Consider the following 15,767-nt stretch of genomic DNA (forward strand, 5'->3'; position numbering starts at 1 on the left):
CCTGGCCTCTGCTACCACACTTCCAAATCACTGGGCGAGGCAGTCAGAATGACCCTCACTCATGACATTGTACCTACACACACAGTGACTTCTTGTGGTTGCTTCCAAACACTTCCACAGGCTCCTGCCTATTGGAACCTCCATCACCAGGAACTGCTCTCAAGGAGAGGGGTTGTCAAGAGGGGCTTCACAGAGCTTCCAGGAGGACTGCCACAGAAGGAACCCGCTGAGCTTGAATTTGGGGTTTAAGCCAAAGGGACCCATTGCAAAGAGTCCCATTCTGCCTCCCACGGCATGTCAGCCTTTAAAACCCAAGGAGAGAGCACTGGCCTTCAGCATACTTCTCTGTGTTCTTCACCCGGGGAAACTCTTGTGGGGCTAAAACAGGACCAGAGCCCAGAAATGGCACTGGGAAAATTCATCACGATGTGGGATGGAGGAGAGGACCCCACGGCTTTGTCGTATCTATAGAAAATAAAATGATTGCTGAGAATCCTGAAGCATTCCTCTTCAGTTTATAAGTGTTTCAGCCATTCACAAACCAGAAGTCTTAATTAAAATGCTGTTAAAAGACGCAAATCAATTAACAGATACCTTACAAGATGGTTTATTCTATCTTACACACAGAAAATTGCTTATGAGTATCATGTTACCGCTTTAGGTTATCAGTTAACAAAGGCTGCTAATGAACTACGTTGTTATCAAGTCAGATAAAAGACACCCTGGGAATCCAGGCAAATTATTACAACACAGTACTTTGTTTTGAAATATTGCTCATCTTTCATCACACACAAGGAGAGTAACCCAATCCAATGAGAACCAGTCGACACAACCACTCAGATTTCTGTTGAATTGGAAAGGCAGAGAGTATTCCATAGTGCAGCCCCAGAAATGCAATGTTAATATTATGGGGGAGAGAAATGTTAATGGGGCCTGTGTCACAGAACCTTAGGTTCATGGCAATAATAAAAAGACGGGGGGTTCCTAAGCCTCTGCCAGTCACGTCCTCCATGCAAAAGTCATTCACATTTGTACCACAAGATAATGCCATAAGCATAATGATAATCCCCTACATTTGTGTAGCTCCCTATAAGGCACACCATCAGCTTTTTCATTGTTGGTTCCATCATTCAAAGAGCTGCAGAGCTGCAGGCCATCCCACGGTCACTGAGACACCTTCCTCTCCAGCCCAGCCCTCCATTTCTTCCTGTAGAAGGTCAGTCTTTCATTTATAAGACTGGAGATGGCCCCATGGTCTTCATGTTTCAGCACCCCTGAATTTTTGCAGAGGGACTCATGGCAACTGAGAAGTTGAGGCCAACAGTTCTAGAAAATGATGCATACCTGTTGATAGATGGAGGTGTTAAGGAGGCTGTGTCTTGACTTTGGTCCCCATTTCCATAAGCCATTTGCTATGGGTAGGTTCCATTGATATGGACACAATGCTATCATAGAAGCGTGAACAGCTCCTCCGTGGAGAACCAGGATAGGCAGAATAGATTTATTGACTTCCATATTTCTTACTTCTGGATAAAGTGCTCGTGCCTCACTCTATGCAGTCAGCTTCTTGTGGAAAAGAATCGATATTTTCCCTCAAGACAGAGACACTATAGATCTATTACTTGCCCTGGGTATTGAGTTCCATATGAAGATCCTTCAAGAGCTTTGGAAGCTCAAATTCAAGACATCTCTGAGACCGATGCTGTGGGCAGCTGTCCAGACCTCCCAACCTCTTCTCCTGAAGAAGCCACTCATTTAGAGTTCAATCACTCGTGCATCTCTGAAAAGGAAGAGAACCATCTGGAAGACTTATCGACAAAGTGATTATGCTCTGACTAAACACGGCATATGCTTACGCAGCACACACAGTTAAGTAGGTATGAAAGAACTCATCAGCATATCTTAGCAAAGTGGGACATTTCCTCATGCAACATAGAAAAGTACCTGAAGACCAGTGGCTTCTAGGTAAAGGGACAGTTTTTCAGATAGAGCTCAACTGAGAGAATGTTTTCTGCCTGCCAAACCTCAAGCCACAAAACCTCGCCCACTTTCGTGGCAAAAAGGGAAGAAGTCATTCCTCAAGGTTAAGAGGCATATCTGCAGGAAAATGCCACTTCATGTGCTTGTAGAGACTGCATGGGTCTGGGGAGATGTTACAAGGAACAAGGTAGACAGACCTTTGCAAATGTAACTAGAAACTGATACCTTCAAGTCTGACCGTGAGCTGTTACGGTGAGTGAGTCTTATCCACACATAGCATATCTACTATACCGATCTATCTATATGTATATAAAATTAGGAACACAGAAGAAAAGATGAGGTCACCAAACCTGACCCCAGGATAATAGAGCTAAGGCTGAAAGTAGGACACAGACCGTGCTGTGGCCACTCTCAGCTAAAGGCCTCACCAACACTTCCATGCACAGAGATTGAATTCATACCAACACTTCACTGTAGTTTCACATAATAGTTGTAATTATAACGGAATGACATATTTATGTTTATATTGAATGTTGCATACTTGTTTATGTCCTTTGATCATTCATGCTCAGTCTCAATATCTTGATATCTAACATGGAAGAAGGGACAGCAAGAGCAGGAAGATCGGGCAGAGTTAAGCATCGATGGGATAAGCCAAGCCAAAGGCCATAAAAGAGGCAATACTACCTACCCCGTGTGTGAAGGACTAAGGACACAGGTTGAGGTCAGGACTGCAGAGCTTGATGGCAGCAGAACCAACATGGAAGACACACAAATTGGAAACGAGCAAGGATGGTGACAGAGAAGTCTGACGGGATTCCAAGAGAGTCTAACGGCTGTCAGATTTTTGTGTTTCTTTTTTAAAATATGGTGGGTCCAAAGTTTGAGCCGGATGGCCTAGAGGTCCATGGGCTCAAGAGAAAGTTCATCCCCTTCTGTTCATCACCCCATTAACAAGTCCTGAGTTCAAAGGACCCTTTCTGATGTTGTTAGGAAGAGGATCTGAAGTAGCTGGATATATGCAGCATTTGCCCTTGAGATACAGGTGTCTATAGAAGATGGGGGAAACCAGGAATGCAGGCTCCTCCTACTCCCGGTCACCCTGAGCTGGGGAAGTGGCACCTGTGAGCTACTCCATCTCCATGGAGGAAGTTATTCTCCAGCACAGCAGCCATTCTTCTGCGTACAGCTGTGTCACCAGCCCCCAGAGAGCCAGGAAGAACTGCAAGAACAGATAAGCTGGGCAGAGGCTGGGATAGCAGCTGTTGGCTGGATTAGCAGGTGAATCAGGCTGCAGACCTGGGTTGGGTATCTAGAGAATGAGAAAGAGACTTTTAGAGGCTGCACGTGCACTGTTTCCACTATTCCTTAACATTGGTGGTTTTAGGGGCGCCTGGGTGGCTCAGTCGGTTAAGCGGCCGACTTCGGCTCAGGTCATGATCTCGCCGTCCGTGAGTTCGAGCCCCGCGTCGGGCTCTGTGCTGACAGCTCAGAGCCTGGAGCCTGTTTCAGATTCTGTGTCTCCCTCTCTCTGACCCTCCCCCGTTCATGCGCTGTCTCTCTCTGTCTCAAAAATAAATAAACGTTAAAAATAAAATAAAATAAAAAAACCATTGGTGGCTTTAGCCAATGCAGTCAGAGAGGAGAAAACAATTAGGGACATAAGAACTGGGAAAGGAGATCTGTTATGAAAACTCAAGGAAATCAAGAAGAAAACACACACACACACACAAGAAAAGCTTTCAATAAGGCTGTCACTATAACATTAACATACCAAAAAACAATCCATAAACAATCAATGACTAAGTTGAAGACATAATGGCAAACTCCATTTCTAAAAGTAACAAAAACATAAAAATATTTCGGAGTAAACTTCACAAGAAATGTGGGAAACCCATAAGGTAAAAGCCAAAAGCTCTCTTAAGACACACTAAACACAGAGTGCAAATAAAGTCCCCTTCCACGAAGGACTGCTTAACGTCGTAAAGAAGTCGATCGTCTTCAGTTTAATACACGTACATGATGCAACCCCAACAAAAAAACCAAGGTGTTTGTTCCGTGGATAGGTCGTGGAGTTGGTTCTGAAGTTCAAAGGGAAAAGCAAATACGCAAGAATGGCTAACAGAGAATAGCAGAAACGTGCCCCTGAATAGGAAACACAATGGGAGCACGCCCGATGGTGGAACAAGCCATAAAGCCTGCACAAGTCGGAGTGTGGTGCCAGCACACCGATAATCACAATACCACGGAAAGTAATACCAAGTCCAGAAATAGTCCAAATAAACCAGGATATTTATCATTCTTTTTTTTTTAACTTTCAATAGTTTCTGCTTTATCTCGCTGTGTTCCTTTTACAAAACTATATTTAATTAAAATTATCTATATACAGTTTCTATAAAATTAAAACATATTTACATATGTACACACACATATTTTTTCTAGTTTTTATAAGGTTTTGGTTTTTATTTATATCTCTGATCCCATCGACATTTATTGTGGTGCATAGTATGACATGTGGATCCAATTTTTTCTTTTTCCCAAGTGGCAATCTCTCTCAGCATCATTATGGAAAATATTATTTTCCTCCGTTTTATTTGCCACCTTTATGGCTTTCTAAATATCCTTGTTTAGGAGCACCTGGGTGCTTCAGTCAGTTAAGCGTCCGACTTCGGCTCAGGTCATGATCTCGCGGTCCGTGAGTTCGAGCCCCGCGTCGGGCTCTGGGCTGACAGCTCAGAGCCTGGAGCCTGTTTCGGATTCTGTCTCCCTCTCTCTCTGCCCCTCCCCTGATCTCTCTCTCTCTCTGTCTCACACACACACACACACACACACACACACAAATGAATACACATTTAAAAATTTTTTAAATAAAAATTTTTTAAAAAGGAAAATAATACTCTATATACGGAGGGCTAAATTCTAAATAAAAACAATTGCAAAGAAATCTTCAGGTTACTGCAAGTTTGTAGTTGTATAGTGTTATGATTCTGGAAGTATTTTTTGTGGTATTGGAGGATAGATAAAGGGTAAAAACATTTATGTGGAACAGAGTTGTCACTTTGGAGGAGGCAAAACAGAAATATGGAGCGAGGAAAGCTTAAGAAGAGGCTTCTGGCATTGAGTTTGTGGCTCAAATATACATTTCCTGAGTCTGTGTGTTGAGAGGACCTAGAAGCAGTGATGTCTCCGGAGCCACACAAGCACACACTGTGTCCAGATCTTACCTTCTAAAAGCTATTTCACATCAAAAAAGAAAAAAACAGGGGATCTCTAAGGGGTACATGGGTGATTCCAGGTCTGAGCAGGGACAGTACACGGTGAGCCGGGGATATTGTGTTGTGTCAGCCTAGGAAATGCCCAAGAGCCACCAAGAAGTGACTGGTACTGGACAAACTGAGGACAATTTGAACGTCACAAAGATCTATGATGGTAATGAATTATAATATGTTGAAACAGTAATGATATTCAACAAGTAAGAGAAAGAGAAAAGGGGGAAGGAAAAAGTCCTTTTTTCTAGAAGAATAAGAAGGGATGCCAGCATTAGAAACTCCACATTTTGTAACTCCCAGTGCAATAACTGATTCATACGTGGGTTGTGAACAAACGTAAAATCATCGGGCAAAGAATCAGTGGGGGTCAGGATGTTCACGTGGTTTCAAAGTACCACCGTTCAGATTATCGACTACTTACAAAGAGGAAAATTGGTCTCCCCAACACAGAGGTCTAGCGGTCGCTTCCTTAACCAAGTGATCAGACACAGCATTACCAACAGTGAGAGAACCTGGCATCATGTGCTTCCTGATGTAAGACAATAAACGATGCACAATGTCACCTCCGTAGTGTTGTTGACAAAATTCTCAATCTGCATCTACTCGGGAAGAAACCGTCAGCCAAATCCAGAAGATAAGACATCATACAAAAGTACTTCAATACTGACAGGGGAAGAAGGCAGAGTTGTCCAACACAAGAAGAGACTAAACAGAGACAAAATCACAATACCATGTATCCTGGTTTGGGAGGCTTGAGCTATAAAAGATATTTCTGAAACAATCAGAAAGATTTGAATTCGGGCTGTGTAATAGGTGAGATTATTGAATTTTCTCAGTCATTTCCTCAGATGTGGTCATCGTATTGTGATTATTCAGGAGACGCTTGGTTACGTATTTAGGGGTAAAATATCTCTGCTAATTTAGGGGTGATATTGCCACTAATTTTTAAGTGAATCAGAAAAAATGTATGTAGACAGAGTAAAGCAAATGGGGGAAATGTCAACTTGTGAATCTAGGTGAAGGATGTGCATGTTTTTATCACACGGTATTTTCAGCTTTTTGGTGGATTTGAAGAGTTTTCCAAAAGAAGGAAGGCGAGAGCACATCGATGGTGCATGAGATGTGGGCAAGAGGACCCAGGGAATACGAACTACAACCAATCCCACAAGCCCAGGTCTCGCCCACACTGAGACCTGAAAGCAACAGAGGAAACAGACGCTTCAGCCAAACCAATAGCTTGATGACTCAAAGTTTTGGAGTTTTTTTTTTTTCATCGTGTGACCAAGGTGGTTAGTTAATGGCTTGATTGGCCTTTCAAGGGAAAAAACTCATAAGTACGAGAAAGTTAACGATCTTGTTTCTAAAATCCTGTTTTCTCAGCTCTGCTTAAGCAAATGTCCCACAGCTTCATTTTAAATCCTGCTGAAGTACAATTATATTGAATTTTTAGGGACAAAAAAAACCACCCTGCTGATTCCTGGTCTCCCAGCCATCCTGGCACGAGCGGTCGTGACTAGCAACTCCCTCCCGTCCTGCAGGGGGGCCACCTCCAGAGAGCCACTGTCTCTCTCTCCCTTTCAGAGCAAGTGACCACTCTTACAACTCACCTTTCGGAGAAACTGAGGTGTGACCCACAAAACAGGAGAACGAGGTGTTCATTAACTCATCCCTACGTGACAAAAAGCACATGCAAAGTTTTGCTCCAGGAGAACGGCTTGCCTGTCCTTAGCTTTTTCTTTCGGGTCTAACTTCTTCCTGACTCAGCCTGACTCCATCTAGTGTCAGTTTTGGAAACTTAAATTGTGCCTCCCTTCTCTTCAAAAATCCCTGTTTGTGGAGGAGCTCTGGTCTGCTACGTGCCAAGAACACTTCCCTGAACTTGGTGCAGGGCTATATCCCCGGGGTGGGGGAGGACTCCCACCCAGCCGCCCGACTCTCCCCTGCCCTTCATGTCTTCCTTTCTTCATCCAGCCACCTGCTTTCCCCCTGCTTCCTTCACATTCCCTTTCCTGGACTTCACTTGTACCATGTTTATTTTTGAATGACTATTACAGTCACCTCTTCAGGATTATGAAAATGGCCTCCTCTAGTTCTGAGGTTTCAAAATAATTCAGAACTTCTAAATGCACACAAAACCGCGATGTTCTTCTGACAGGATCATACAGGGGAACAGAAAACCACAGCGACTGCTGCTTCAACAAGGCTTTTGAAGTGGTTTGTTTGTACTGCACACAGCAGCGTCTTCATACAGGCACAAACACACACACACACACACACACACACACACACGTGTCAGTCACTCGCTATGAGACATCAGAGCTTCTCCACCCCCTCACCCTCCAATGCACACACACGCATGTACCGGGAGCAGAAATTAGGATTTGTGAAATCTGCCATTTTTGTGAATTCCATGATTAAGATATCCCTGAAACAGGGTCTTCAGAAACTTCTGGGAGGTACTGGAGTTTCCAATGCAAGGTACCCTAACTCAAAGTTCCCCTCCATGTGTGTGGGTGGTTTCGATGGCCAAGGTAGCACACCCGATCCCATGGGCGGGGAGCTCTCTAGGACCACTCCGTCATGACATGGGGCCCGAGCTGGCCACAACAGTCTGTAGCCACATATCCAGGGTGTGTCAGCCACCCAGCAGAGGTCCCTGGAAGCCATGCTGTGGGCAGATTCTTCATCATTGCAGACATAGCCCATCTACCCCAAAACTGACTGCTACCTTGTACTCTCCATCACAGAGACCAGCTGGACCCCCAAAGGCAATGTACGTTCTATGCCTGGGGTTCATCTAGTCATTTCCTGGTCCCCTCTCCCCCTACTATCAGGAGCTAATCCTTCTCATCCTACTAGACTCAGTCCATGGCCTCCCATACCTGCGTCTGCCCAAAGCCCTGTTCGAAGCCCTGATGAAGGTCTGTCTGCCCTGACTCTACAGTGGGAGAGCCTGAGTCAGCACAGAGCCCAGAGCAGTGGGAGTGCTGCCTCTGGCTGAGCCAGGACAAGGACGTCCTCCTGACAAGGGTCACAGCTGCACCTTCAGTGGAACCTATCACTGTGCCAATCCCCCGAGGGCTGAAAGAAGACAGAGCTGCCCCAGTGAGAAGGCCCCTTAGGGTGGGGAAGGACCGGGCAGCGAGAGCCAGCCAACTTGGAATTCTACTTTTCCTGCACGAGAGGTCTCAGGGATTTGGTGGCACTTGGGAGGTGTCTAACATGTGTTCTTTTCTAAAGAGGAATGTGCCAACCTCAGCCAGTGTGGGTCTGGGTGTGTACGAACATGTGTATGTGAGATGGGACACATGGCATGGTCTCCCAGCCCATGAATGCCCCTAATTCTACTATACATTTCCAAAAGCTCCCTGGGACTTCCCCTCCCCTGCATGAGACCCCCAGATGCAGAGGACATGACATTGCCAGCAAGAGAACTGTGTGGCCACCCCAGGGCTTGGAGACCACTGCCTTATGGGCCGCACTAAACGCAGGGTGAACCCCACTAAACACAGGCTCCAGTGTTCTAGAACCACCCAGGTTTACACCTATCACACACAGTCATTAGCAGTGCCTCTTCTGCACCCTCACAAAGTCCTGATTTGGATGATAAGGTAAATGGTCACCCTAATCACACTCAGCTCCCCCAGGAGAGGCCCCTGTAGGGTGGCCAAATGGAGGGGAGACGATGGGATGGGGAGAGGGAGACAGAGAAACAGTGAGAGTCAGAGGAGGAGAGGGGTTAATGCTTGGAGGTAGAGTTGATGAAACGCACTGTAGGGCCCAGAAATGAGAACATCTGAAGGAGGGGAGATCCTCCAGGAAGTGAACGTCTTGAGAAAGTCCATTTGCAGCTCACCCCCTGGGCGTGACCCTGGTGACAGTGAGCCACGCATCTGTCTCCTTCACACACAAATCCGCCATTCCTTCCATACTCAAGACACAGTGCCCACTGAGTCTGAGGTCCCAGGGAAGAAGTGGAGGTGACCCCATGCTCCAGATCCCCTCTAAATATCCCCCCCCACTCAGCCCAGACTCTGTCTGCATGCCAGCCCTCACGGAGCACCTCCTCTACTTGGAGCACCCACTCTGTTGCAGGCACTGTGCTAAGTGTTGGGGCTACAGAGATGAAAAGAAAGACCTCACCCTCAAGGACCTTACATCTCGGGGAGAAAACCATCAAAAGAAATATATCACATGATGTCAGTGAATGGAAACTAATATGAAGAAAAATAAAGCTAGGGAAGGGGAAGACAATAATCAGGAGAAGGGGGTTCTATTTCAAACAGGCCATCTAAAATGAAATGATGGCACTGAAGCAGAGATATGAAGGAAGTGAAGGGCCAAGCGTGCAGCTATCTGGAAGAAGAGCATTCCAGATGACAGAAAAGAGCATATGCAAAGGTCCTGAGGCAGGGTTGTCCTCAGAGGACATAGTCTCCATGTGGAAGAACAGTGTGGCTCATTGCCAGTGGGGAAGCCAGTTAACCTGGAGTAGGCCACATGGGCTTCCCAAGTGGGTCAAGGCAAGGGCTAAGGACCTCTCTCTGAGTGTTGGGGGGATGCACTGAGGGATTCTGTGTGGGAGGTAGGGCAGGTAACTGAGGGTATGCAGAGGCCAGCCCAAGTCCCCTTTGGCTACTGTACCCTGTGTGCCACCCCCCCCCCCACTCTCATGACTCTTACCCACTGAACCATAGAAAGGAAGAGGAGACTTGGGGTGCATTCTGGCCTCCTTGGAAGCACTTTGGAGTAGAGAGAAGGGCTAGGAGGACAGGCAAGGAAGCACAATGGATAAAACAGGAGGAAAAATGATACCCTCACTTACCACAGTAGTGACCTTACCTTGGGACTCTCTTCTTTAGTGTGACTGAATCTAAACAGAGAAAGAAAAGCATTAGGAAGGAGACACTGTGACCTGTGGTGCAGCTCACTCAGTGCCAGGCAAGCAGGAGCGAGTCAGGGCCAGCCTGACTCAGGCAGCTCTGAAGGGCTCCCTGGGTTGGGGTCAGTGGGGGTGGTGGTCTTGGGCTGAGTGTTCTTCATCCTTCCCCCTTGGCTCTGTTGGAGTCTGTCCATCCAGGTCTCATCTAGAGCCCCCTTAGTTGGGCACATAAGTAGAACCGAGCCTTCCCTAGGGCCTTCCTACCCTCATCATTCCCCATTATCCCCCTTCACTTGCAACTCCTGGACCCCCTTGCCCTAAAGGGATCCAGCACGTCTCCCATTCTGTGATGGAGAGGGTTTTTCCTCTCCCCGCCTATTGCTAAGGATACAAAAGCAATGGTCAGCAAACTCCTGTGACCAATTAAACCCCTTGTTCAGTTGGACATGCTGGCATCTCAGGAAGCCCCCAAAGGCTGTGTCTCCTCTCCCTGGCCCAGACTTCCCCCTCTGCCTCTCTTCGCAGATAGTAATTGCACTTTGCAGAGACACAGTGAGGCTCCTTCCCCCTCGTCCCCGGGAGAACCTCATGGAAAACTGCATCGTCATCTCATGAAGCAGACTGGGAATGATTTTTGCGAGTCCCAACTTGGGAGAAAGGGGATGCGAATCACTGTTGTATTTTGCTATCAAAACTCACGAACTGTCTGCCCCGTATCTGTGAGTTTCACTTCCCCGCAGATGTTGTGGGACACCGAGAACCTGCCAGAGTTCACGTAAGCCCATCTCTGTTTGGATCAAGAGGACCCAGCACAGCTCCAAGCAAGACCAATTTATGAGCAACTCGGCCCATATCAACTGAGCTCACAGCACCACCCAGCCTCATCACCTCCTGGGATCAATTTTATCTGGTCACATTTTTGGATATGAGAATAGACATTTCTGTCTGAAGCCAACTCAGCCCCCTTCCCCTTCCACCTTTTTCCAAGAAATCTGATTCTTAGGAATGGAAAAGTACAGAGAGAGAAAAAGAAGAGGGGAGGGAGAGAGATCAACAGAGACACAGAGAGCTCACTGCGTTTCTTTTCTACCCAGGTTTTCAGTCTTTCTCCAACCAAGTTTCCGAGCTCCCCGGTGCCTCAGGCTGCCCTCACCATCCTGGGCTGGGCTGGGCTGGGCGGAGGTCACTGCTCGCTTACCGTTGAAGCCCAGGTTTGAGTTTCTCAGGTCCGAGGAGTCATTATCAAACAAGTGCTTCTTGATCATGCAGATCTTCAGGGCCAAGAAGCCAGCCGATATGGCAACGCCCACAGCCGTCCCGATGATGGCGTACTTGATATCTGCAGGGCAGGGAGGAATTGAACAACGGGCATCAACCAGTCACCATCCTGCAGAGGTCTTCTGCAGCTCCCTTCACATTCTGGGTGAAGTCCAAAGTCATGTGCAGGACCCTAAAATTCCACATTCCGATCCGATGAAGCCCAGGGGCACACTCGTTCCCTGCCCCTCGCCCACATCCTATCCCCTCCTCCTAGAACTCCATCCTGCTCTCTTCAGCTGAGGGAATCATTCCCCAGCGGCAGATGGTTCACTTCTCTGGCCTCCCGTATTCCTTCCTCACTTATCTTTTCACTGATTCATTTATCACATACGTGTTCATTGCCTGCTCTGTGGTGAGCAGGAAGGCAAAGGAAGAGAAAAGATCAGACTCCATCTTGAGGGGAGTCAGCTGGGGCAGTTGGGAGCTCACCCTAATGCCAGGTAACAGGGGTGGGCTGGGCTGGCGTGAGAGCCGGGAGCCTTCCCGGAGGAGGCAGACTGTACCGTGCCTGCTGAGGCAAGCCCCTGAGGTGGAAAGGAGCTGGGACCAACCATGCAGGTGCGGGGCGGGGCACAGAAGCATGGCAGAATGCAGGGCCCTGTAGGTGCCAGAGCTGCTCAGCTTAGAGAGAACAGACAAGGGCGACACTGGTGACTCATACCCCTCTGAGGACAGGCTCTCCAGCAGGCCCATGCCCCTGGGGTAAAGCTGTGTTAGCTCCTCAGGCAGGTCTGGAGGTGAGTGCAGCCCCTGTTCCGGGATGACAGGCAGGTAACCAGCCACACACACCCCCTGCACGCCCCACCCACCCAGGCCTTCTGGAGTGTCTCCCTCCTGCCCCCTCAGCCCTGCACGCAGAGGAAGCAGGACAGCCACCTACCAATTTCGGCCCCAGCAGACTTGCCTGTTGCTAACACTCCAACATCTGTAAAGAAAGAAAACCCAGACTCTGATTAGAACAAAACTGCTGGCTGTGATCAGGCCAGGGGTGGAGGGTTGAGCCCCTGTCCCCAGCCACTCCCTCCTCCACATCCGGGAAGGCCCTCCTGCTTGGCCCCCAGCCTCAGGAACACAGAGGCGGGCTGCTGGTTGCCACGGGGTGTCCTGGAACCTTGCAGGGATGTTAGAGCCCTCCCCCAAACCCACACGGGGAGCGGGGTTCCCTCGAGTGGCCCTCGGGGTTCAGCCAGCTCTCTAATATGGTCTCCAAGACCCAAACTCTAACCCTTGCTGCCGCTTTAGCTTCTTCTGTCATTCCCACAAACCCTCTCACCCCAGCCATACTGCACTGCGTCCAGTCCCCACCCAGGCTGCAGGCTCTGCTGTCCCCGGGCCACCCCTTCTGCCTGGCCCCATCTTCTCGCTTCTCCTCCTTCCCCTCACCTCGGTTCCATGTTACTTCCTCCGCAGCCCCCACGCCTGGCTCAGCTGCCCCACGGCCTGCTCCCCCTCCTGTGAAGCCTTCATACCCGACCACAGCATTTATTTAACAATGTTACAGAGTGCTGCCGTGCTCCAGGCACCCTGCGGCCTGAGAGCCTCTCAGATATTAATCCACAGACTGCATCTTCTGGCCAGTCTCCCCACTGTGCTCTCCATGCCCTGTGGGGGGTTCTGCCCCCCAGTATTCGACCCAGCGTCGGGTACGAAGGACGAATTAACAGACGTTCTGCGAATGGGTGAATAACGATGACAGAGCACGCGGCAGGGGTGCCTCACTCTTCGAGCCAGGAGGACTCCTGCCGTCAGGAGACGTGGCTTCCAGGTGGGGGCCGTTGTCCCTGCAGACGGGCCCAGAAGATCTAAGGCAGAGTGGTAGGCCTTGCAGAGGAAGGCGTATTAATTGGCCACTTACTTTGAGGCAATACTGGTTGCGGCACTTGCATTAACACATTTAATACTCGCAGCAACAACTGTGGGAGATAGGAGCTGTTCTCACCTGCCTTTGATGAATGAGAAACCAAAGGCATTGAAGACTTGACAATGGGCCCAAAGGCCAAGAGAAGTGGAACGCAGAGTCTGAGCCACGCGACTTGCACTGAGAGGCCCCGGACATCCTGCAAGGTCGAATCCCAGGGAGCTAAAAGAATGACCCCACACCCATTAAGGCCAAGGGCTGGAGGGGTTTGGGGGTTGGGGGTGATGAGACCCAAGCCTGGTTCTAGGTACAAGCTTCCAGGCAAAGGTAGAGAAGCCGGAAGTACTACACCTGTGGGGTTTGGGGCTGGATCTTCCCCAGTTTAGCTCCAAGACAAATCCACCTCCCAACCCCCCACCTCTGGGAGGCTGAAAGATGGCAGAGGCACTTGCTCAGTAAAGACATTCCCCATAGGACCACATCTGCTGACTACAGTCTGTGCTGCCTGGGGTGATGTGTTGGGTTGACCTCTTGCTCTGTGTGTGTTTGGAGGGGAAAGGATCATCGTAACGGAGGTTAGGATTTTTCCGCTGGCCTCACTTAGCAGATGGATAAAGCTGGGAAGTTGTGAAGCAAAGGTACACATCCTTGCTCTAACCACAGGTTGTCTTGGAAATTCAACGACTTCTGCCTTTCTTCTGAAATGCGTGCCCCTACGTGATGCCCATCCACGCACACACATCACAGACACCCCCACGTACGATATGACCTTGGTCTCGTCCGTTCTCTGAAACTCTTACTGAGCTTCATTGTTTCTTTACATTCCTTACATTAATCCTGCCATTCCAGATAGGTTGAAAACTATTCCAAGGGGGCACCTGGGTGGCGCAGTCGGTTAAGCGTCCGACTTCGGCTCAGGTCATGATCTCGCGGTCCGTGAGTTCGAGCCCCTCGTCGGGCTCTGGGCTGATGGTTCAGAGCCTGGAGCCTGTTTCCGATTCTGTGTCTCCCTCTCTCTCTGCCCCTCCCCCGTTCATGCTCTGTCTCTCTCTGTCTCAAAAATAAATAAACGTTAAAAAAAATTAAAAAAAAAAAAAGAAAGAAAACTATTCCAGGGATGGGACAAAAGCTTATATTTTGCACATGGCTGGGTTGGGCTGTTTTGAGGGGCTGGGCTAGGAGCTGACTTCCAGATTGATGCCCAAACTTCAGAGCTGCATATGCTGTGTGCTCACCTTGGCTCCCTTCCTGACATCGGTCTGGCCCCCCTCTGCCATAAATGGACAGGAGGCAGGGGACAGGGCAGGGTAGGGCAGGGCATCAGCAAGCAAGGCCAGCCCACAAAGGGGACAGTCTCTCCCCTACCCCCTTGACACATGAACGTCTTTCTTGGCTCCTCCCCTGGTGACCATCCCTCTCCACGTGGAGCATGCAGCGTAAAAACTTTATATGAGCCCGAGATGAAACTTGAATAGAGAAGGAAGAAAGAACACAGAGTGAGATGGAAAAAGTCAGAGAGCCAGAGAGAAAGAAACACAGAGACATGGTCACGCATGGGCACCCGGAGCCTATGCCACAGGAGCTCAGACCTCTGGCAGCAGGGCTGAGAAGGAAAAAGGAGAAAGAACATTTAATGTCACAAAAGGCCAGGTGCTGCCCTGGCTCTCTGGGCTTCAGGCTCTTCTACCATGTCCAAGGTCAGGGACTGAGGTCAGGGACTGAGAGAATGCCTTCCATGGGGCCACTGCTTTTCCACCTGCAGGCACAGGAACCCGGGCAGTGGACACATCCGGTCCCAGTAATTCCTGCTAGCCAGCCAGATGGCCACTCGGCGGCAGCCTTTCCCCTCCTTGGGGAGGGAACTCCCTCCCTGCAGCCTTCCCCCTGCACGCTCCGCTCCGTGTCTCTGCCCCGCTCTCTAACAAGCCCCTGGGTGAGGATCTGTCATAAACACACTAGCCCAGCTGACCCCACCTCCCGCCTCTTGCCAGGGTCTTGAGCTAGAGGAGTCCCTCCTGGGCCATAGACCCCCAGTGAGCCCCCAGTGCTAATTTCCCCTGACTCTGCAAAGCAGCTGGAGGATGGATGGGCCTAGCAGCACAGCCAGAGGTTTCCGGCGTGCCCCTGCGTTGAGACCTGTGTGAGCCCCAGAAGGAAGCTGCCGGGCACATTCTCTGCTGGAATTCTCTGGGTTCTCTTGCAAGCAGGAAGAGGAAGGTTAGCATCCAGAGGACCGACTCTCCAACCCAGGGGACAGTCCAAGGGGACGGAGCAGGGGCTGGCCGTACCAAGGCCAGTCTCCCTGGGGGCACACAGGGGCTGTGCTGACCGGTTTGCCAGGCGGTAGTGGGCACAGTGCTGGCCACATCTGAATTGACTGCCAGCACTCCCAGGACTGCTCACACTGAAGCAGGTGCAGGGGTCAGGAGCAGAGGTCCCGGAGCCCAGCCCTTGCTGC

General features: G+C 49.4%; 1 protein-coding gene across 3 annotated transcripts in view; it reads right to left on the minus strand.

Moving 5' to 3' along the window:
- Positions 1 to 591: 591 nt before the first annotated feature.
- The window catches only part of TMEM273 (transmembrane protein 273), a 34,811-nt gene continuing 19,635 nt past the window's right edge, over positions 592 to 15,767 (minus strand). The window contains exons 2-5 of one of the 3 annotated variants that reach the window (XM_047824331.1): positions 12,332 to 12,376; positions 11,330 to 11,470; positions 10,092 to 10,122; positions 592 to 1,780 (exon numbers count right to left, since the gene is read on the minus strand). In XM_047824331.1, the coding sequence (XP_047680287.1) occupies positions 1,756 to 1,780; positions 10,092 to 10,122; positions 11,330 to 11,470; positions 12,332 to 12,376 (242 nt within the window). In that variant the 3' untranslated portion in view covers positions 592 to 1,755. Of the gene's footprint in view, positions 1,781 to 3,131; positions 3,293 to 10,074; positions 10,123 to 11,329; positions 11,471 to 12,331; positions 12,377 to 15,767 lie in introns of those variants that run through there. The other 2 variants (XM_047824332.1, XM_047824330.1) reach the window with 2 other exon arrangements.

The sequence above is a fragment of the Prionailurus viverrinus genome, chromosome D2, assembly GCF_022837055.1.
Source record: "Prionailurus viverrinus isolate Anna chromosome D2, UM_Priviv_1.0, whole genome shotgun sequence".
Taxonomy (NCBI): Eukaryota; Metazoa; Chordata; class Mammalia; order Carnivora; family Felidae; genus Prionailurus; species Prionailurus viverrinus.